General features: G+C 52.6%; 1 protein-coding gene across 13 annotated transcripts in view; it reads right to left on the bottom strand.

The window, feature by feature from the left end:
* LOC127055730 (myomegalin) overlaps positions 1–23,138 on the bottom strand; it is a 163,151-nt gene that overhangs the window by 31,655 nt on the left and 108,358 nt on the right. For all 13 annotated transcript variants that reach the window (XM_050962966.1, XM_050962970.1, XM_050962972.1 and 10 more), the window contains 2 exons: positions 6,248–6,330; positions 5,664–5,887 (listed from right to left, as the gene is read on the bottom strand). In XM_050962966.1, the coding sequence (XP_050818923.1) occupies positions 5,664–5,887; positions 6,248–6,330 (307 nt within the window). The remainder of the gene's footprint in view (positions 1–5,663; positions 5,888–6,247; positions 6,331–23,138) is intronic.

The raw sequence follows: 23,138 nt of genomic DNA, 5'->3' as shown, positions 1-23,138 counted from the left end.
CGTTTAATTGTGATTCATCCCCACCTCCCTCCCCAGCTGACCAGGGCTCTACAGCTGTCAACTGGACATTGCCAGGCCCCAGGGGTCTTGTGACCCAGGACACCCCCTGCCAGGCACCTGGGGGTTCTGTGACCCAGGACACCCCCTGCCAGGCCCTCGGGGGTTCTGTGACCCAGGACACCCTCTTCCAGGCCCCCAGGGGTTCTGTGATCCAGGACACCCTCTGCCAGGCCCCCAGGGGTGGGGTGGGTTGTGACTCAGGATGCCCTCTGCCAGGCCCCTGGGGGTTCTGTGACCCAGGACACCCCCTGCCAGGCCCTCAGGGGGTTCTGTGACCCAGGACACCCTCTGCCAGGCCCCCGGGGGGTTCTGTGATCCAGTCCACGCCATGTTTGGAAAAGTTTATCCCATAGCTAAGTCGGGGGAGGTTTCGCTGACATAGGGGAAGTCTACACACTTAAACACCCCAGGCTGGCCCATGCCCACTGACTCAGGCTAAGGGGCAGTTTAATCGCAGTGTAGACGCTCAGGCTGCAGCCCGAGCTCCTACACCATCCCACCTCTCTGGGTCCTACAGCCCAGGCTCCAGCCCAAGCCCGAATGTCTATACTGCAACTAAACAGTCCCTTCGCCTGCATCAGTTGGCATGGGCCAGCCTGGGGTGTTTAATTGCAGTGTAGACATCTCCTAGTTCAGGGTTTCTCAGACTTTTGTACTGGTGACCCCTATTATACAGCAAGCCTCCGAGTGTGACCCCCTCCCTTATACATTAAAAACACTTTTTTATATATTTAACACCATTATAAATGCTGGAGGCCAAGCAGGGTTTGGGGTGGAGGCTGACAGCTCGCAACCCTCTGATGGATCCTGACCCCCAGTTTGAGAACTGCTGCCCTAGTTAAAGCAGTGAAACCCCTCTAACATGGGTGCAGTTATCCAAGGATAAGAGGCTGTTCAGCTTATTTCACTGTGTGAGCACGGGATAACTGCGGCCATGCTGAACAAGAAGAGCGAATTACAACATCTTCCTTGATTACTACAAGGAGCAGTACAGTAAAGGTCCAGTGAAAGTATAGCTGCCCTAACACTATCTCAGTGTGAACTACTGAAGGTTATTGGATTTGTTTGGCAGCCAGGAGGGGTGGTGTGACGTTATTAATATGAACTGGAACCATACAGTTCATTGTTGCAACCAAGGTCCTGTAATGGCACCAAATCTTGTAGAAAGGGGATCAAATAAAGTGTCTAAGACAAGGTTATGGTTGGCTGGTTATAATTATGCTATCTGTATGCAGGTATCATTTTTGTATTTAAAGTTATAAGTATTGGCTCTGTACTGTCTGTATTTCAAACTTGTGCTATGCTTCTGAGTGACACCCCAGACAAGTTGGTGTCAGCTCTGCCTAGCCTGCTTGATGGCCCATTAAGGACCATCAGCTATTCAACTGATCCATTGAGAGAAGACAGATACACCTTGTGACTCAACAGGGTATGCAGGAACATGCCTATGGACAGAACTCTGGGGGGGGGGGGCGGGGCGATTTCTTGCCATGTGTCCGAATGCTTGTCCTTGGAACAAAGAAAGAGAGGCCACATGACAAGAGACTCTAAAAGGCTGCTGCAGCTCCTTCATCTGATCTTCAGTCCTGCTTCATATCTCTGGAGGGACTTTGCTACAAACGGATGCTTGACACAAAGGACTGAATGACCCATCCCAGCTGTGGATGTACTCCAGAGACTTGATTTGAACCTGTAGCTTATTCCATCACTGCTACAAGCCTGAACCAAGAACTTTGCCATTACTGTATGTAATTGATTCCATTTAACCAATTCTAGCTCTCATCTATATCTTTTTCCTTTTATGAATAAACCTTTAGATTTTAGATTCTAAAGGATTGGCAACAGCATGATTTGTGGGTAAGATCTGATCTGTATATTGACCTGGATCTGGGGCTTGGTCCTTTGAGAGAACTTTTTTTCTTTTACTAGGGCATTGGTTTTCATAACCGTTTGTCCCCATAAGGAGTGGCTCTGGTGGTGATACTGGGAAACTGGAGTGTCTGAGGGAATTGCATGTGTGACCTGTGGTTAGCCAGTGGGGTAAAACCAAAGTCCTCTCTGGCTGGCTGGTTTGGTTTGCCTTAGGGGTGGAAAAACCCCAGCCTTGGGCTGTAACTGCCCTGCTTTAAGCAATTTGTCCTGAATTGGCACTCTCAGTTGGGTCCCATTGGAACCAGCATCATTACAGGTGGGAAGCCTAAAGAAAAGGTTCCTAAGGGTTGTGTTGGAAACTGCTTTGGGTGGAACTGGATTAGGAGTTGGAATACTGGATGCTACTAACATAGAGGTATTGGCAAACAAACTGAGTTATGTTACAGCTGAAATACAAGAATTTAGAAATCCCATCAGTACATCCTTATCAAAATGAGGAATGGGGCAACAATTATTTTCTAAAGTATGGCCAGTACGGCAACAGCAAGGTGAAAAGGGTTTATTACTTTTAGCAGGGGCTATGGGAACTGTGACAAATGCAGGTGGAGGGAAGGGTAGGTCTCTTTTATGGACACCAAGCCAGTCAGTAGCTATAAAATCCCTCTTAGTAGCTGTTCTCTAATTGCTCTACCTATAAAGGGTTAAAAAATCTCACTACTATGCATGGGTAAAAGGAAATGAGTGGGCACCTGGCCAAAAGAGCCAATGGGAAGGCCAGGACTTTTAAAAATTGAAACAAGACTCTCCTTTTATCTGTCTGTTGTTGTTCTTGGAGAGAGGCAGACAGGGAGCAGTTATGCTGTGAGAAACTTGGGCTAGGTATGAAAAATTATCAGTATCATACCTAGAAACTATTCATCTAAAGACCCAGATATGTAAGTAGATCCGGAAATGTCTAGGAAGACGTGATTAGGTTTTATGGCTTGTGGATTTCTCTGTGCTAACCCCAGGTGCTTTTGTTGTGCTTGTAACCCTTAAGCTGGACCTCAAGAAGCTATCTTGATGTTTAATCCTTGTAATTGTTTTTTTTTTAAACCTAGCAAAAAGCCTAAGTTACAGATGTATTTTCTTCCTTTTTGTTTTTAATAAAATTTACCTTTTTTAAGAACAGGACTGGATTTTTGTATCTCTAAGAGGTTTGTGCAAATGTTGTTTAATTAGCTGGTGGCAACAGCTGATTTCCTTTGTTTTCTTTCTCAGATCTTCCCCAAAAAGCAGGGGAGGGTGAAAGGGCTTGAAGGTACCCCACAGGAAGGAATTCCCAACTGCGCCTTCCTGGGTTCTCAAAGGGGTTTTGCACTTGGGTGGTGGCAGCATCTACCAATCCAAGGTCAGAGAAAAGCTGTAACCTTGGGAGTTTAATACAAGCCTAGAGTGACCAGTATTAATTTTTCGAATCCTTACAGGCCCCCACCTTCTGCACTCGAAGTGCCAGAGTGGGGAATCAGCCTTGACAGGAACAATCCAAGAAAATATGTCATTAGCATTAGCCTGTACACAGGCCCAAGAAATAAGTCAGCAATTGGTTGTCCAAATGATTCGGGAAGGCATGCAAGGAAATTTGCTTTTGGAAATAAAAAAGTTGTTGGAAAAATGTTACAGGATGGGAGAGACAATTAATGGCACGGTGCATATTGGTAAACTTTACACTGAATAAAGAAGAAATGGTTCTACAAGCATATGTAGTAAAAGAACACCCCGGTCTAATTCTTGATACATATCCAGAGGTACCTCTGGGAATCCAGCTAACAAAAAAATTTGGTTATGTATTCCGCTGATCATCGTTCCTGGGCATATAAAGAACATCAACAATGGAAAACCACTGGCATGTTTCAGTGTGTGGCCCATGAAACTTTGGGGTGTGCCTGTGTGTGTGTGGATCAAAATTTACAAAAAATGAGATAAATGTTTTTATGCTCAGACCTAAGGAACCCAAAGATGTATGTTTGATATATTCACTGAACAAAAGTCAGCTATTATATATATGCAGGAAGGGGATGTGTTTGTGTTCGGAATCACTGTCCAATGGTGGCAGTATACTATAAGGAACTGTATTTTATGATGTATTTAGTTAATACATGTTTTTGCAATATTACAAAAATTATAAATTGCGATTTTGAATACTGTGTTCCCTTATGGACTGTAAACTACTTAAAGTTTAAACCACAGTTGTATCACAATGCAACGCCTGTAACCTTAGGCATGAATAAGACCACGATAAGGAAATCGTTGGCCCATCTTATGTTATATGCACATTTACAATATGTTGCGCAGACAGGAAAGCAAATACATTGAAGAACCACATGATAATGCAAAAATCATTCTGGGCTGAAAACTATTGCAAATGCAGGAGATCACTCTTGGTGGGAAACATCATTAGGGTGGTAGCCTTCTGCAACTGGTATGCTAAATATAATGGTTCACCCCTTGTGGTGATCACTGGAATCCAACTGGCTCTAATAGTGAGCATAGTAGCTTTGGCTTGCTGCATGCAGAGAACTGTTCAGAGAATACAGGAAGCTGGCGTACAAAGTCAAATAAGGACCTTGTTAATTATACCCAGGAGGCAAGTCCAAGCTCAGCAGGTCTGAGTATTGGACTCCTGTAACAGTAATGACGGCTTTGGTAAAAGCATCATTAAGAAGAGGATTGTAAGGTCAGACGCCTTTTTCTACAGTAAGCAGCAGCAGTCACATTAGGAGAGCAGCAGCCATAAGCTAAGAAGCAGAGAGTCACATCCTCACATTCTATCTAAATTACATAAAAACAATGTAAAGGGCTGTTAAGGAGGCTCCTGTCCTACCAACCATCACCAGATGATGAAACAGATCTTAAGAAAACTTTCTTTGACGCATTCTGTCTGGCAAGGAATCACGTATCAACAGCCGTGATTGTGAAATCTCTATTTCTTTATTGTTTGCCTTTACAGTCCCCACTTCTCTATCGTTTATCTGTAGAGTCTCTGCTTGGTTCTTTGATTGTTTCTGTCCGTTGCAGAACTAATTTTGCAAGATATAAATCAACTAAGGTGGTGGGGTCTGACTGGGTAGAGAACTGTTTTGTAATGGGCAAGGAAGGGTGAAAAACACTTTTGTAGGACTTTAGTTTAAAATGATTGGTTAAGGTAGAGCTAAACAGGACTCAAATGTAACTATATAAACTGGGGTCCAAACAGAAGTTCCCTGGAACCTAACCCCAGGACACAGCCCAAGATCAGAGCTGCCAGACTCCAATCCTGCCAATCACACCGTGCAGAGGCTGGAGTCCCCAGATGACTTGATCCTGACTGGCCACCAGGAGTCTGCCTTATTAGGAGTGGTGAGCACTGTATGCTTAGCGTGTGCAGTCTGTTTTGGTGACTGTTAATAAATAGAAGTTAAGGCTATTACTGCGTTAAGGCTCTTTCACTGGCAAAAGGCCCCACAAACCCACAGAAGATGAGGCCCTGAGTCCTAGGAACTGGTTATAGGCAGGTGCCTTTCACCCGGAGCCATAGGAACTGGGTAAGGGTGGGGGTCCCTACATTAACCGAGTTATGCTTTGAGCCCACGGAAGGGTAATGGTGAAGGGCCCTAAAGAGTCTGTGGTCCCTCCTTGCCCTGCAGCCTGATGCCCTCACACACACTCATGACCCCAGGCTCTCATGCCCGAATTGCATCGGCCTGTCCTACCTGATGGGAGAGAGAGACGAGAAGCCGGCTTCCTCCATCAGAGCCTTCAGTTCCCACAGCTCCCCTTCCACCTTCGCCTTCTGCTCCAGGAGCTGCTGGTTCTTGGCTCTGACGTGGAGCAGCTCTGCCTGCAGGCTGCTGTCCCTCTCCAAGGGAGCCAGAGTGAGGAGATCAGGCTGTGCTGCCTTGGCCTCCGGGCTGTTCGCAGGGAGCCCTTGGCTGGTCTGGAGGGGGAAGTGTGGTGCCATAGGAGAGGTTATTGTGAAGGGCTAATGCAATGGTCACTGAGCTGCCTGGGGCAGGGCTGGATGGTGCCCATGGAGGCCTTTAAAACACCAACCCTGCAAGCCACACTCAAAGGCCTTTGATTCCTGCTGGATTTCTTCATCAGGCACCAGGCCCCAGTTCTCAGCTGGTCAAAGCAGCCAACATGACTCCCAGCTGTTTAGCAATGAGCAAGTCTCAGGTCAGTTGCACAGCTCCAAGGCAATCTGCCCTGGGTCCTTCCAGGAGCTCCCCTGGCCATCTCACTCTGGCCAAGCTCCGGCAGCACCTCAGAAGAGCAGTGCAGCTCTTGGACTCACCTGCTGGTTCACGGTGCGGGGCGGCGCCTCCCCCTCAATGCTGTCAGTGCTGCCGTCCTTGGCATCGTCCCGTCCAGGCTGACCTAGCAGAGACACCAGGCCATGAAGCATTCAGAGTGAGAACAACCCAGGCTCTTCCAGCCTCATCAGAGATCCCACTAGCCCAGCCACTCCGCAGGCACCCAGTGTGGGGAATGCTGCTAAGGCCTCACAGTGGCTAGAAACAGAGAACTGAGCCAGGCCAGCTGCTCCTGTCCTGTGACATGGCCCCACTCCCTCCCTACGCCAGGCACCCCCATACGGCTCTGGAGGCCACTGGGGAAGCCCTCTGAGCCGGGGCTGCACACGCTGCAGGGAAGTCTACCTGCACTCCCCAGCAATCTGTGCCCCATGGTGCCCTCTGAAACAGCCAGTCACTGACAAGCTAGGCCCAATTCCTGGCTTCCCAGAGACTCAGGGCCATGGGCCTTTCTGCAGAAGATGCCCTGTGCACATTCCTGCCCTTTCCCAGCAAGCAAAAGCTGCAAGCACCCCCCCGCCCCACCCACATACAATGCCATATACGAGGCCCATTCCTGCCCAGCTCCCTGCAGTTCCCCCCATGCCTGGATGGCCTCTCCTTGCTGCAGGAAGCCTGAGAGGGAAAACATGCAGCTCCAAAGCTGGGTTCCCTGTAAGCTGTGTGGCCACGACACCACACAGCAGCCTATTTTGCATCATGCAGGCACTCGGGGAACCTGGCTGGGGGAGGGGCGCCCTTCCCCTGGCCCCAACCTAGCCCAACCCCCAACCTGCCATGGCCGGGACAGCTCTCCAACCCCAATTACGCCACAGCCTGGACCTGCCGCAGCCGGTGGCCTCCTACCCTAGCCCGAACGCAGCTGGGGCAGCATGGCCCAGATCCATCCATGACTGGGGCAGTGTGTTGCAGCCCGGACCCCACTGCAGCTGGGACAGCGCAGTGCGAACCTAGGTGGCCATGCTCAGATCCAGCCGCGATGGCCCAGAGCAGACCTGTCGCAGGGCACCCCTCCCTGAACCTAGCCCTGGCCGGACCTGCGGGGATTGGGGGAGGGGCACCTATTCTGCAGCCCCAGTCCCAAAGCTGCTGCAGCGGGGAGAGGTGCCTCCCCTCCCCCTCCTTTCCCCAGCCCAGGTGCTGTTGAGGGGAGACAGGGCTAGGGAGAGTCCTCTCTCCCTGCAGTAGCCCCAGAGCACCCTCCTGCACCTCAAACTCCTCATCCCCGGCCCCACTCGAGAGCCCATACCCCCAACTGGAGACCTCACACCCCTGCACCCAACCCTCTGCCCCAGCCCTGAGCCCCTCCCACACTCCGAATCCCTCAGCCTCACCCCCACCACATGAATTCTGTTATGGAGTCGCACATCACCTCCATATTGGTGCACATAACAAAATTTGTTCTACACATGGGTGGGAAAAATTAGAGGGAACTCTGCTCACAAGGGCCTGGGAAGGGTGCTAGACAGGCAAGGACTCCAGTGTAGCATGTGCTGCAGACCCAGGGACACTGCACGGCCTCGTTACTGTGCAACGACAAGCAGAATAAAATTGCAGGTTCCACCAATCGGCCAAGAGGGGGCTGGTCCAAAAGGGAGAAGGGAAGTGATGAATAGGGGACCCAATGGGAACCCAACCAAACGACCTTTGCAATAACCCTCTGGGTCAGGACTGGAACTGTCAGGTGCTACTGCAGAACTGATGGATTATAATCATTGTGTTACAAGCTCTCGCTCCCTGATGCCCTCACCCCTAACAGCTCACCGCACAGCCAAGGGCTTCTCTCAGCCTCTGGGCACTCTTCTGCCCAACAGCGCCAAGCCTCACAACCACCAAGGCTCCAGCAGACTCTGCTCTGCCTGTCAATTGTGGTTCCTGACACCAGCTGCCTAGAGCTTGGCAAGACCCATCAGGACAGGAAGGGAAAAGCCAGGAACTGACAGGTCACCGGCTGATTCCAGGGCTGCAAGGAGCCCAGCAACAGGCCATTGTTGGGAGTGAACGTCTTAGGGAGGTTTGGAGTCAGCCACAGGAAAAGACGGTTACTCACCTTTGTAACTGTTGTTCTTCGAGATGTGTTGCTCATATCCATTCCAGTTAGGTGTGCGCGCCGCGCGTGCACGTTCGTCGGAAACTTTTTACCCTAGCAACTCCAGTGGGCCGGCAGGTCGCCCCCTAGAGTGGCACCGCCATGGCGCCTGATATATACCCCTGCCGGCCCACCCGCTCCTCAGTTCCTTCTTGCCGGCTACTCCAACAGTGGGGAAGGAGGGCGGGTGTGGAATGGATATGAGCAACATATCTCGAAGAACAACAGTTACAAAGGTGAGTAACGGTCTTTTCTTCTTCGAGTGATTGCTCATATCCATTCCAGTTAGGTGAATCCCAAGCCATAACTAGGCGGTGGGGTTGGAGTGAGAAGTAGCAGCATGGAGCACTGCAGATCCAAAGGCTGCGTCCTCTCTGGACTGCTGGACCAGGGCGTAGTGGGAAGCAAAGGTGTGGACCGATGACCAGGTCGCTGCCCGACAGATTTCCTGGATGGGCACACGGGCGAGGAAAGCCAGCGACGATGCCTGCGCCCTGGTAGAGTGCGCAGTCACATGGCCCGTAGGAATGTGAGCCAAGTCATAGCAAGTCTTGATACAGGACGTTACCCACGAGGATAACCTCTGCGAGGAAATGGGAAGCCCCTTAATGCGGTCCGCTACTGCCACGAAAAGCTGGGGGGATTTGCGGAACGGTTTGGTCCTCTCCACATAAAACACGAAAGCCCGACCGACATCAAGCGAGTGGAGTTGTTGCTCCTTGCGTGAAAAATGAGGCTTCGGGGAAAAAACTGGGAGGAAGATCTCCTGGTTGACGTGAAAGGCTGAGACCACCTTGGGGAGAAAGGCAGGGTGCGGTCTCAGCTGCACCTTATCTTTATGGAAGACCGTTTACGGGGGATCTACCGTGAGAGCCCGGAGTTCCGACACCCGTCTAGCTGAGGTAATGGCTACTAAAAAGGCAGTCTTCCAAGAAAGATAGAGCAGGGAGCAAGTCGCTAATGGCTCAAAGGGGAGCCCCATGAACCGAGTCAAAACCAGGTTAAGATCCCAGGTAGGGGCAGGGGGTCGGATGTTAGGGTATAGACGTTCCAGCCCCTTAAGGAATCTAGTCACCGTCGGGTGAGAGAAAACGGAGCGGCCATCCCCACCCGGGTGAAAGGTGGAGATAGCCGCCAGGTGGACCCGAAGGGACGATATCGCCAGGCCCTGTTGCTTGAGGGACCAAATATAGTCCAAAATATTGGCCACCGAAACTTCCATCGGGAGGAAACCCCTCTCCGTGCACCAACAGGAGAAACGCTTCCACTTGGCCGAGTACGTCGCTCTAGTGGAAGGCTTCCTGCTGCCCAAGAGTACCTCACGTACCGGGGTGGAGCAGCGTAGCTCGGATCTGGTCAGCCACGCAGGAGCCACGCTGCTAGGTGCAGCGACTGGAGGTCCGGGTGACAGAGAGTACCGTGGTCCTGGGTGATCAGGTCTGGGTGAAGGGGCAGGGGAACTGGGCTGGCTATGGCCAGGTCCAGCAACATGGGGTACCAACGTTGCCCGGGCCACGCTGGGGCTACCATGATCACGCGGGCACTGTCCCTGCGCACCTTCAGAAGGACCTTGTGGACCAGCGGGAACGGGGGGAACGAGTAGAACAAGTGGGTCGTCCACGGAATAAGGAAGGCGTCCGCTATAGACCCGGGTTCCCGGCCCTGAAAGGAGCAGAATGCCTGGCATTTCCTATTCCCCCTGGACACGAAGAGGTCCACGCGGGGACAACCCCACCTCTGGAAGATCGAGAGGGCGACGTCCGGGCGGAGGGACCACTCGTGTGCGAGGAAGGATCTGCTCAGGCGGTCCGCCAGCGTGTTCCGTACTCCTGGGAGGAAGGAAGCCGTGAGGTGAATGGAGTGGGCTATACAAAAGTCCCAGAGTCGCATCGCCTCGTGACATAGGGGAGAGGATCTGGTGCCGCCCTGCTTGTTGATATAGTACATGGTCGTCGTGTTGTCGGTGAATACCGTGACACAACGACCTCGAAGCTGGTGACAGAACGTTTGACAAGCAAGGCGGACCACTCTCAACTCCCGCATGTTGATGTGTAGCTCCACCTCCTGTGGGGACCACAGGCCCTGTGTCCTCAGGGTTCCCAGGTGGGCCCCCCAGCCGAGATCTGAGGCGTCCGTCGTTAGGGACACCGAGGGCTGGGGTGGGTGGAATGGGAGCCCCGCACACACGACGGACTGGTCTAGACACCAACTGAGGGAATCCAATACCCCCTGGGGGATTGTGATAAGCGTGTCTAGTGACTGCCTTGCCGGCCGGTAATGTGCGATGAGCCAAGACTGGAGGGGCCTCATGCGGAGCTGTGCATACCCTGTCACAAACGTGCAGGCCGCCATATGGCCTAACAGGGTTAGGCATGTCTGTATCGATGTCAGGGGGGCTGCCAGCAAGCGCTGAACGATCGCCGACAACGACTGGAACCTGGGCAACGGTAGAAGGGCCCGGGCCAAGGTGGAGTCCAGGACGGCCTCAATGAACTCCACCCTCTGCAAGGGGAGCAGAGTGGACTTGTCCATGTTGATCATGAGGCCCAAGGTAGCAAACAGGCCAGTGATCCTGCGGACATGGCTGTGGACCTGCAGCTCTGACGTGCCCCGAATTAGCCAATCGTCGAAGTAAGGGAACACGTGAATGCAACTGGGCCGAAGATGTGCCACAACGACAGCCATGCATTTTGTGAATACCCTCGGAGCCATAGAGAGGCCAAACGGGAGGACCGCGAATTGGTAGTGATGGCGGTCGACCACGAACCGAAGGAAACGTCTGTGGTGTGGCCATATGGCAATATGAAAATAAGCGTCCTGCATGTCGAGGGCGGCATACCAGTCTCCAGGATGCAGGGATGGGATAATAGTCCCCAGGGATACCATGCGGAACTTCAACTTCACTAGATATTTGTTGAGCTCTCGCAGATCGAGGATAGGTCTGAGGCCTCCCTTGGCCTTGGGGATCAGAAAGTAGCGGGAATAAAACCCCTTGCCCCTCTCGTTCTCCGGAACCACCTCTATAGCTCCTTTGTCAAGGAGCATCTGCACCTCCTGGCGGAGGAATTGCTCGTGAGAGGGGTCCCTGAAGAGGGACGAGGGTGGGGGGTGGGAGGGAGGAAAAGATGTAAACTGCAGACGGTATCCCGTCTGCACCGTGCGTAAGACCCAGCAGTCGGATGTTATTTGGGTCCACGCCTGGAGGAAAAATGAAAGGCGGTTGGAAAACGGGGGGGAAGGATCCATGGGGGACACTGGTACTACGCTCTTGGGCGCACCTTCAAAACGAAGGTTTGGGTCCAGGTGGGGCTTTAGAGGAGCTTTGGTTTTGCCCCCTTTGATTCCCCGACGGCCTGCGCCAACCATTTCTGCCACGGCGCCTATTAAGGTCCTGCCGCTGGCGGAACTGGGGGTACGGCCGGCGCTGCTGCTGTTGTTGCGGCCGGAAGGGTCTGCGTTGCGTCCCAGGCGTGTGCATCCCAAGGGAGCGCATAATGACCCGATTGTCCTTGAGACTTTTCAGTCTGGGGTCTGTTTTCTCCGAGAACAGGCCCTGGCCTTTGAACGGGAGGTCCTGGATGGTGTATTGGAGCTCCGGTGGAAGGCCAGAAACCTGAAGCCAGGAGATGCGGCGCATCGTCACCCCCGAGGCGAGGGTACGGGCAGCCGAGTCCACAGCGTCCAAGGAGGCCTGCAACGAGGTTCTTGCGACCTTCTTGCCCTCGTCAAGAATCGACGCAAATTCTTGACGCGCCTCCTGTGGTAACAGCTCTTTGAACTTATCCGCTGCCACCCACGAGTTAAAGGCGTAGCGGCTAAGAAGGGCTTGCTGGTTGGAAACCCTGAGCTGAAGGGCCCCCGCCGAATAGACCTTGCGGCCGAGGAGGTCCATACGCCTGGCCTCCTTGGATTTGGAGGCTGGGGCTTCTTGCCCATGACGCTCCCTCTCGTTCACCGACTGTACCACGAGGGAGCATGGTGTCGGGTGAACATGGAGGTACTCATAGCCCTTGGAGGGGGCCATGTACTTCCTTTCGACGCCCCGTGCAGTAGTGGGGATGGAGGCCGGTGATTGCCAGATCGTATTGGCGTTGGCCTGGATCGTCCGAATAAAGGGCAGGGCGACTCTAGTGGGAGCATCAGAGGAGAGGATGCTGACGACGGGATCCTCGATCTCAGAGACCTCCTCAGCTTGCAGGCTCAAGTTCTGTGCTACGCGCCTGAGGAGGTCCTGATGTGCCCTGAGATCTAGCGGAGGAGGGCTATTGGAAGAAGTGCCTGCCACCGCCTCATCGGGAGAAGACGATGAGGAGACCCCCGGCAAGAGTGTGTCCAGCGGGGGGTCTGCCTCAGCCCTCGCCTCTGACTCCGGAGGGAGCTCAGGGTCTTGCTGTTTTGACCCGTCCTCCCCGTCGGGGGGGGGGGGGGGGGAGACAACAACGCCTCCGGCGCCCTGTGCTCTGTCGTCGCAGGTCTAGGAGGAAGCTGTTGGGGGCCCTGGGCTTGGTGATACGCCCAGGGTGTCCAGAACCCCCACTGCTGCGGTCCCTGGTCCTGTTGCGGAGGGTCGTGGAAAAGGGCCGCTTGTCTGTCAGTGCCCAGCGCATATACACTGTAAGCCTGCGACGACACCGACGGCTGTCTGGAAGGCCATGGAAGGGCCGACCGCGGCTGGTAAGAGTCTCCGCGTCCTGGCGCCGAAGATGTTCTCGGTGCCGGGGACCGGTACTGGGAGTCATACCGGTGCCGAGATTGGGACCGGGGTCTGTCTTGGACTCGGTGCCGGGATCGGGACCAGTACTGGCCGCTGACTCGGTGCCGGAATCGGGACCGGGACCTGCCACCGACGCGGTGCCGGGAGGTCGACCAGGACCGGGACCTGCCACCAGCTCGGTGCCGGGAGGTCGAGCGGGGCGCTGATCGACGGCGGGAATGGCTCCTAGAGTCCCGGTGCCGGTATCGGTGGCTGGAACCAGACCGGGACCGTCTGGAGGCCGATCGGTGCCGCAAGTACGACCGGTACCGCCGAGGGGAACGGTGCTGAGACTGCGAGCGGCAGCGGGATCTTGAGCGACTACGGTGCCAGGACCTCGACAGCGAGCGTGAGTCCCGAGACGGCGCTCTCATCATTGGTTTGCCTCTGGACGCCACCCGCACCGGAGGTACCGGGGGTAGAGGCTGAGTTGGCTCAGTCAGGGCAATGAGGTCCCGTGCCGAGGCGAAGGTCTCCGGCGTCGATGGGACCAATAGCTCAACCCCAGATCTTACGGGGTAGCTCGGCGGGACCGGATTCGACGGACCCTCCGGGCCCGGAGTCGACGGGATCTCTGTCGGTAGCACTGCGGCAGATGTAGGTGCCGGGCGCTCCACTCGAGTCTGCCTGGATGGAGTTGCAGACTTCGACGGCCTTGCTTCTGTACCCGCTGCCGGGGAAGGTCGGTGCCGGGGAGTCTTTCCGGTGCCAGCGCGATCCGGTGCCGGTGTCGAGGTGACGGTCTGCGAAGCTGCCGGGTCGAGTGCCGCTTCCATGAGGAGAGTCCTAAGTCTCTAGTCTCTCTCCTCCTTTGTTCTAGGCTTAAAAGCCTTAGAAATGCGGCACTTGTCCGATATGTGCGATTCCCCCAGGCACTTTAGGCACGCGTCGTGGGGGTCGCTGGTCGGCTTCGGCTTCTTACAGGCCGCACATTGCTTGAAGCCCAGTGAATCAGGCATGAGCCCAGTGCCGGGTGCCGGGAAGGGCTACGGCCCAAACCGGCTAACAAATATTTACAAATATTATTTACACTATTTACTATATTACTACTTAACTAACTACACTTAACAACTAACTACAACTATAAACAGTAGAACAAGGAGAGCTAGGGACGTGGAGGACAGCTATGCCGCGCTCCACAGTTCCAACGACCGACACGGCGCTAAGAAGGAACTGAGGAGTGGGGGGGCCGGCAGGGGTATATATCAGGCGCCATGGCGGCGCCACTCTAGGGGGCGACCTGCCGGCCCACTGGAGTTGCTAGGGTAAAAAGTTTCCGACAAACATGCACACGCGGCACGCACACCTAACTGGAATGGATATGAGCAATCACTCGAAGAAGAAACAGCAGCACTGGGCCTGATCCTCAATCGTGCAGATCAGCACAACTCCACTGCCTTTGACAGATCAACACTGACTCTCATGTGCCATGGACCTGGCTCCGCCTGCTCCAATATCAGCAGCAAAGTGGGAGGTTACAGGGCAGAGTGAACCTCACAGGAAGCCATTCTCAAACACCGACCATGGCTGGCTAGCAACCCCAGCAGATACCCAACCACCTGAGCATCAGCATTGCACACTGTCCATTGTCCCCAGGCTGGATCGCCCATGTTTAGTGTCAACAGCGCTGAGGGCAGAGTGCTGGAAGGGAAGGCTGTCCTTGCCATGCGGTGGCAGGTCTCTCCTCCCTTCACAGGCTGGCAGAGCGAAGTGCTGGCGGCAGAGCATGGTATGGTTGCTCTGCTTTAGTCCAGAGCAAGGCTGCCTCTGGCCTATCCCAGGGTCACAGCAGCCACAGCTTCTCATGAGGTATCACTGCCAGCGGGGCAGGATCCTCAGTCTCCCCCAGTCCCTGACTGTTTCTCAAGTTACAAGGTGGGGAGCCTCAGTTTCTTATACCAGACTCTCACTCACTCCCGGCTGCTCCCGGGGTCCTTGCTTTTGGAAAGTGGGGTGCAGCTGCTCCAAAGTTGGCTGGAGACGGTTGTGCCCCTCACTCACCTGCCCTTCTTAGCCCTTCCTGCCCACCCAGCAGAGTCCCCGGCTTCTCAGGGGGTCACACACAAGAGCTGGTTCAGGGGCCGAACACACAGGGTAGTCCCCAGGCTCTGATCCCCCTGGCTCTCGGCATGGTTGCAGGGAGGTGGCCCCAGATTCTCCTATGGATTGTGAGGAGAGGGCAACAGCCGCTTCCAGCTCCAGAACCATGAGGTCACACATGGGGCAGTGCTCAGCCCCGCACCAGAGAGGGTGCTGGGGGAAAACCCCTGGTCTGTCAAATAGTGGGGGACCAGGGCTTTATCTGAACCCAGTTGGGGGATATGTTAATGGGAAAGGAGACCCTGTGGCCTGGGCGAAGGTTGACTGCCCTGCCCTCTGCGCGTGAAGCACTGCAGCTATGGGGAGTGGCCTGTTGGGCAGCAGGGCAGAGATACCCCCGTTGCTAGACCAGGATGGAACACAGTTACCTCTGCTGACCACGACATGCCAAGTGCTCTCCAGCCCTTCCCACTTCCACAGGACCAGAGCTGGCCAGTGGGCTGCCAAGTCTGGGATCCACCCTCTGCCATTAAAGCAATACCAGGGATTCAGGGTAAGGCAACGCCTCTCACACAGTACCTGGCTAATTGTCAGTGCCACACATGGTGAGAACTGCTGCCTGGCCTCGGCAGAAAAACTGATGCCCTGAAGCATGAGATTTGATTACATTTATTTTAGCTCCTTGTCCATAAACTCAGATTCTAGACTCTGACCTACAGGCAGTGAATTCAGAAACTGTGTGAACAGAGCTTTTCTTTGCTCTGAATTTAACGCCACTTAAGCAGGAAAACTCCCTGGTTCTTGCAGTGTGAGGCAGAATGAGCAGAGGGACCAGTCGAGCTTCTAAACTTCCCTTCACGAGGTTCAGTATCTCAACTGAGTCTCCTCCAAGCCTCCCTTTTCTCTCCATCGAACCTTCTTTGCAGCCCATCTTGGGATGGACACCATTTCAGTTAATTTCTTCTTACAAGTCTATCAAAGATAAGCCCAGTTCTGTCCCTCTTTCAAGGTACTCGTGCATCCTAGCTAACTATACACTGGCCAGGTGCTATCTGGAGCCACCTCCAATAGCTTCTCCGTCACTATCCTCAGAGGATCCCACCAATTCAGAGATCATCAATAGAGCTGAAAAATCCAGTCTATTGTTGCTAACGTGCCTTGCCAGGCACTTCCCTTCTGCCTTCTAGTGTCATTAGCGAACTCCCCAAACTTAACCGCTCTGCTGCCTTCTCCAATCAGTCTATTTCAATGGCTTGCACTCCTTTGCTCTTACTAGAGTTAAATTTTCCACCCATCTCCCTGTTTTCACATGCCCAGAACTTTCTGCAGCAGCCATTCTCCATGCTGACGGAAAAATCCTGCCTCCGCTGAACTCAAAACTTACTTCAACAGCATCATGATTGCATTGCACCATTGGTCTCGGCACTGGGCTATCCTCTCCCTCATTTTTTAATGTGGGCAGAGCCCCTTTAGGGAGTTTTTCCATATATGAGTGTAAGTAAAATACACTTTTTGGACTTCAAGGCAAACATAAGAACAGCCGTAGCAGCTCAGACCACAGGTCCATCTAGCCCAGTATCCTGTCTTCCAGTGCTGCCCAGTGCCAGATGCTACTGAGGGAGTGAACAGAACAGGGCAATTTATCAAGTGATCCATGCCCAGTCATCCAGTCCCAGTTTCTGGTAGGCAGGTTTAGGGATTATTTAGGGGAAATTCGGATGGCTCTTGTTTGAAGCAGGGCTTCAGCAGCCAGTGCTGAGCACTGTCCAATTGAGGATGGACTTGCCATGTATTCTAGATAGGCCAAATATTTCACAGACAGCCTAATTTAGAAATGGTAGAGAGGCTTTATTACAAAATACTCAATGCTATTTTTATCCTTCCATGCTAAGGTGCTTGACTCAGGCCTGCTGCCCTCTGCACTAACCAGCCTATATACTTCTTGTTTGGAGGGGCCCATACACAGCAGGACAGACACCCAGGAAGGGGCATGTGGGTGCCAGTGAGTTTAAGCTGTCTCCCCCTACCTTTGACTTATGCAGTCTCTCTCAGCTGGCTGTGGGCTGCTGTACAGATCAAATTAGCCTGAGCTCAGAGCATTCTGACCACCACACCCCCTCTAGCTCCTTGCATACCCCTAGGCTGGGGGATGAACGGGGACAGCAAAGGTCCATACGCTGGCCCTGGGGGCTCCCCACCACCACCTTCAGATCCCCATGTCCCACTGGAGTGGCACACAGAAGCTGTAGCAGCCAGGGCCCTGAACCTTGTCCCAGGATTCCTGCTGCTGTCTAAGAGGAGATGGTCCCTCATGGCTCCATTCTGTTCCATCACAGTCATATAGGCAGCACCTATTCTCACTGGTGCTTTCCAGCCATTTCAGATTCAAACCTGTCTGTCTGCCCACTCGAGTCCCCCTCTTTTCTGGCATTACACTTTCGCCATGGCTCACTCCCATGAAATAGGTGGGTCTCTGGTTAGTTTGCCCAAGATGCATTAGAGCTGCATTCTCCAGATCAAGTCTTTGTTTAAAATGGTCTGTGTGCCATTCTAACAGCTCTAAGAGCAGCTGATTTGCACATGGCCTGCCAGTAGAGTACCACTGCAAATTTCAGGGTCATTTCCTGCTAGTCCAGCTCATTCATAAAACCAGCCTTAACACTGATCCCTGCAGCACCCTACTAGGAACCACGTCCCAGTCCCAGCTGCTGCTGTTTCTACCTTTTGGTTCTCTTGGTGTTAGGGTCCAACTCATGCCAGCTACTCATTTTGACGTGGTTGTTACCAGCAGGACTCTGCTGCAGTTTCTTTGAGCAGTGAGAACTAACTCTCTCCCCCTCATACCCATACAAGTACAGCTTGCTGCAGTCTACCTGGGATATTGGACATCTCAAAACAAAGCGTTATACCGGCATTCTGAGGATTCATTTCTTGAAATCCCCCCTGCTGCTTATTGCTCTTGGTTCCAATATCCCTTCCATCTTTACATATCTTTTTCCTCTTAATATTTGGTCCAACATTTTGCTAAGGAAAGAAGTTGAACTTACCAGCTGGTAATTGGCAGGGCTGCTCTCCTTTCCTGACTTGAAGATTGGACCCATACTGGTTTTTCCCCATGCTTGTTCAAAGAGTTAGCCGTGATTCAGTAAACTTGTTAATTTGCCTATTAATCTAGGATGCAGGTGACTTGGACTCACTGGCATATTCTGCAGTGATCACTAATTATCAGAAGGGTTTCCTTTACCACCTAACGGGCCAAACCACTTTACATAGTGAGATTTTAAAAAGCAGTTTCCTAGCCCCAACATTTTCCTGCCCCTTCTCAATACTTACTCTAATTTATTTGCCCCACTAGTGTATTAGCAAAGACCTCTTTTGGCTAGCCTGGCATTGCTCTGCCCCTCTGCAAGCCGTGAACAAGCCCCACCCAGAGTCTCTTTGAACTTCACATCCTGGAGCAGCCCCTTGCAAAGCTGTGGAGGCATGTCATGTTCCTTGCACTCTCCTGCACGGGGTAGAGCGTCGTTTGCACTCGGTGTGAGCTCTGCCAGGTTCCCCTTCAGCACAGGTAAGTTACGACTCCTGCCATTGTGCTGGGCTTGCTCGATGCTGCAGTTTCCCCATGTTTGCTCCCTTACCTGGCCGCATTCAGGGAGCCTGATCCTCCCCAGGGCCCTCCTCCAGCCAAACCTGCGAGAAAGAGCCTCTCACCGTTCCCCTCCCACTGCTCCATCAGGTGACAGGACTCCCTCTGTGGGATGAGCCAGCTGGGCATGTCTCCCACCTTGGCAGATCCCAGATGACCCACTGGGAGCCCTGTTCCCAGTTCCCAATCCCTAAGTGAATGGCTCTGAGGCAGCTGCATTATCAAGGTCTCCCCAATAATTTGCTCTGGGACCCCCCTAGCAGGTGGGGAGCATACAAGGCCCTTGTGTACTCTCCCTGGCTCCTGGGCCTTAGGAAAAGGTGAACGCTCTCCCCACCTCAACACATTTCAGGATCAAGCCTCACTGTGAATATTCATATCTTCACACATCATTCCCTTCTGCCCCTCAGCCAATACCAGCCAGCCCTGATGATTTACTGCACCGAAGCTTCCCCTGGCTGCTCCAGAAACTCCTCTTTAGAGGCTTCAGTCTTTGGCAAGGCCGCACTGGGATGATTTTCACCATTATTGTCTGAAGAGTCATGCCAATAAATCCATCTAATTGCGATGCTCCCATTTCTACAGCCCTTGGGAACATGGGATCCTGCACCCAGGCAGCCTGCTGGCTTCCTACTACTAGGACAGCTGTTTCTGGAGAAGAGCAAAGGGGCAGTATCCTGCTGCTTGGGTTAGCGAGGTGCTAATTTGGCCACACTCTTAGAGCAACCTCAAGGCTCTCCTAAGCTGCTCCCCACTGTCCATAGCCTCCCGGGACCACTCAGTAGCCAGGAATAGCTGGAGGGGAGGGATAGTTCAGTGGTTTGAACATTGGCCTGCTAAACCCAGGGTTGTGAGCTCAATCCTTGAGGAGGCCATTTAGGGATCTGGGGCAAAAATCTGTCTGGGGATTGGTCCTGCTTTGAGCAGGGGGTTGGATTAGATGACCTCCTGAGGTCCCTTCCAACCCTGAGATTCTATGAATGCACTGCTTTGGTCACACCCCCTTTAGCATGTCACACGGGAGGGGGGCTGCAAGAAGGCACCTGGCTGAGCTGCTACATGGGTTCTCTGCACATTGGGTTTTCCTCCTGCACAGAAGGGAATGCCTAGGTAGACAACTAAACCAGCTTTATGAGCACACAGCACCGAGTCAGGCCCATCACTTTTACTGGCTTTCCTGTGTTTCCACAAACTCCTGCACCTCTGCTACAATGTCTTAGCTAGCCTCCCTGCAAAGCTCACCACCTGTCTGGCAGGCACCAATATGGGGATCTAAAAAGACAGCAGACAGGGTATCAAATTGCTTTGCAAAACCTTGCTCCGCTGAGACTACACTTGTAGCACCTGACAGAAGAGGACTTAGAGCGATAGCAGCAAAAGGCCTGTTCTGCTCCTATCAGTGTCAAAGGCAGCAGGAGCAGTCCCCGTTTTGTGATTTCCCTCATCTCTTAACATATTCGGACCCTTGGAGCAGTTTCAGCTGGTGCACAGCAACGCAGCTCCCCTGAGAGCAATAGGGCTGCATGGGGCACACCAGCCAAGCTGGCCCCTTGTTGCTACCGCACCTGGGAAGCCTGCAGTGCACTAGTTGTGTCCTTCTGAAATAAATAGGCAGCAGGTTTAAAACAAACAAAAGGAAGTATTTTTTCCCACACAACACACAGTCAACCTGTGGACCTTTGCCAGAAGATGCTGTGAAGGCCAAGACTATAACAGGGTTCAAAAAAGAACTAGATAAGTTAATGGAGGGTAGGTCTATCAATAGCTATTAGCCAGGATGGGCAGGGATGGTGTCTCTAGCCTCTGTTTGCCAGAAGCTGGGAATGGGCACAGGGGATGGATCACTTGATGATTACCTGTTCTATTCATTCCCTCTGGGGCACCTGGCATTGGCCACTGGTGGAAGACAGAATACTGGGATAGATGGACCTTTGGTCTGATGCAATATGGCTGTTCTTATGTTCTGGCCCCTGGGATTTTTAAAGCAATAGACCTCAGCCCTTGGTCATCTCCCGCATGGAGTGATCTTTCCATAGCATGTACGGCTCCTTTTTATACAGCACAGCTTGTCCTCTCCAGCAGCCTAACCTAGCTCTCTCACACAGCTAGGAGACAGGGTCACCCAACGGCATGAGATGCTCACAACACTGACCTCCTCTTACCAAGCCAAGTATTTCAGCTGGCTCAGTTGAAGTTTTCAGCTTTCAGCACTAGCATAAAGGCACTTCCTACTGAATATTGCCACCGCCTTAGTCTGAGCCCCATTGAGTTGCAACCCTGCTTTTGGGGGAGCGGACGGCTGGGAACACCAATGCTCGTCTCAGAACATCCTTCAGATTCACACTCTCTGACACACATGCTGAGACCCACATACTCCAGGGAGTGCTGCTTGGTTGGGACTCTGCTCTTATTTAGCTCATCCATGAATGATGAGGGGAGAGCAAACAGAGCTGTGATAGACTCCCTCAGATGAGAGCGACTAGCGGGGATGTGGCCTACCCTCCAGAGGAAATCACTCAAAAGCTCCCTTCCAAGGTTAGAAACATGGTCAGGCAATAACACAAGGAGAGTCAGCTCTGAAAAATGAAAAACAAAAAGACAGCTGGAAGGGAGAAAAGTATCCAATAAGAAAGAACACAAGGCTGAGACAGGATGAGTGTGCGATGGAATGGGGCTGCAAAGGAAAACCCAATGGGATTGGGAGCTGCATGTGCAGAGCAGGGAAGTATGGGACCCTGGTGTGTGTGAAACTAGCCTATTGAATTTGACAGGAAGTGGTGAGTCATTAACAGGCAATCATCAGACAGAGCTACTGAGAAGTGGAGCAAGGAGAAAAGGAATGCAGTTGAGCAGTGTGCTGGGGATGTCACTGCAGCTGGGACTGCCTAATGCCCAGCATAACTGGGCCTGAGCCTGCCATAAAGGATTCTTTGTAGCAGAAGAGCCCCCTATGCACCGCTTCTCTTTAGGTGACAAAAAAGAGGGAACGTGGCAGGAGTCTACCAACTCCTGAAAGGGGCAAACACCCTGCAGAGAGGGGAATTATCCAGGCTAGGGGAAGGGAAGGAGCAACAGTTTTTAAAAAAGGAAAATTGAAACAGTCAGGAAAACAGGCCTGCCAGGGAAATCTGTCCTTAGACCGTGGAACAGACTTACTGGGACAGCAGCTGTTAGGATTTACAGTGGCCTGGCCAAAGCACTGATGCTACATCACAGGGAAGAACTCCAGAGAGGTGGTGGAAGTGGATGGGCTAAAAATAACCTACCAGGTAACTGTTAGATCACATTATTTGGACCCTTCTGGCCTTGGAATCTATGAATTTCTCCATATCTGGGCCTAATTTCCTCTGCCTTGCACCAGTGTAGCAAGTGTAAACGCTGCTATTCTGAGTGGGAAGCATAGTACCCCCACTTTGGCTGCCACAAGAGACTCTAAGAGCAGTCTGTACTGCTAGGGGTGGCTACAGGTAACACACACAGACTCCCTTAACAAGGAGAGACCTCTCTCTGACTGTGGGTCAGCTAGTCAATGGACTGGCCATTTATTTGCAGCTACAAAGGATTGTTTAGACTCCACTGCCTATCTTTGCAATGGCTTTTGGGATAACCTGGGAACCAGGCCTAGCACAAGCATTGCCCCTCAGCACAGCTACAGGCCAGCATACTCTGCTCCCTGCTGCCCTCAGGAGGCCACTGTTGGTGGCCGGCAATTCAATTTTTGATCCAAAAAATGGGGAAGGATCAGAAGATTGGAGAAAAGCAAACGCTTCACCATGTGCCCCCAAGGAAAGAAAAGGGATCTGGCCATTCTCCTTCTGCACCCTGACAGTAAAATAATGGAGCATGGGGGAAACCATTACACATCTCACTGCTATCAGAATCATGAACAAGCAGGAACCAAGATTTTGCCACACACAGCTGAGTGCTTTTTTCACTTGGCTCAGTGGCTGAAGGGGATGCAGCAGATGAGCTATATTTGGACTTTATAAAGCATGCAATGCTCTCACATCACCATACTCTTAGAAATGAAGTCAGCTTTGCTATAAATACTAGTATGTGGACAGAAAACACTCAGAAGGGGCAGCCAGAAAGGCTAATGACACAGGTTATGCTAACCCACATAATAGCAGTGCAGGACGGAGAGTGCAATGGGGTGCTGCAGGGACTAGTCTTAGCTACAGCCTCTCTTTATTGATGCTGGGAATGGGAGCACAGGAATGAAATTCAGATGAAACTAAAATGGGGGCGGGTCAAGAGGGAGACGTACTCCAGGCAGAAAATACAAGGTTCAGAGGATTGATGACCTAGTGGCCATGGGATTAGCCCAGGACTGAGAAAACCCTA

This window comes from Gopherus flavomarginatus, chromosome 7 (genome assembly GCF_025201925.1).
Source record: "Gopherus flavomarginatus isolate rGopFla2 chromosome 7, rGopFla2.mat.asm, whole genome shotgun sequence".
Lineage (NCBI taxonomy): Eukaryota > Metazoa > Chordata > Testudines > Testudinidae > Gopherus > Gopherus flavomarginatus.
This window is presented reverse-complemented; position numbering and strand designations above follow the sequence as displayed.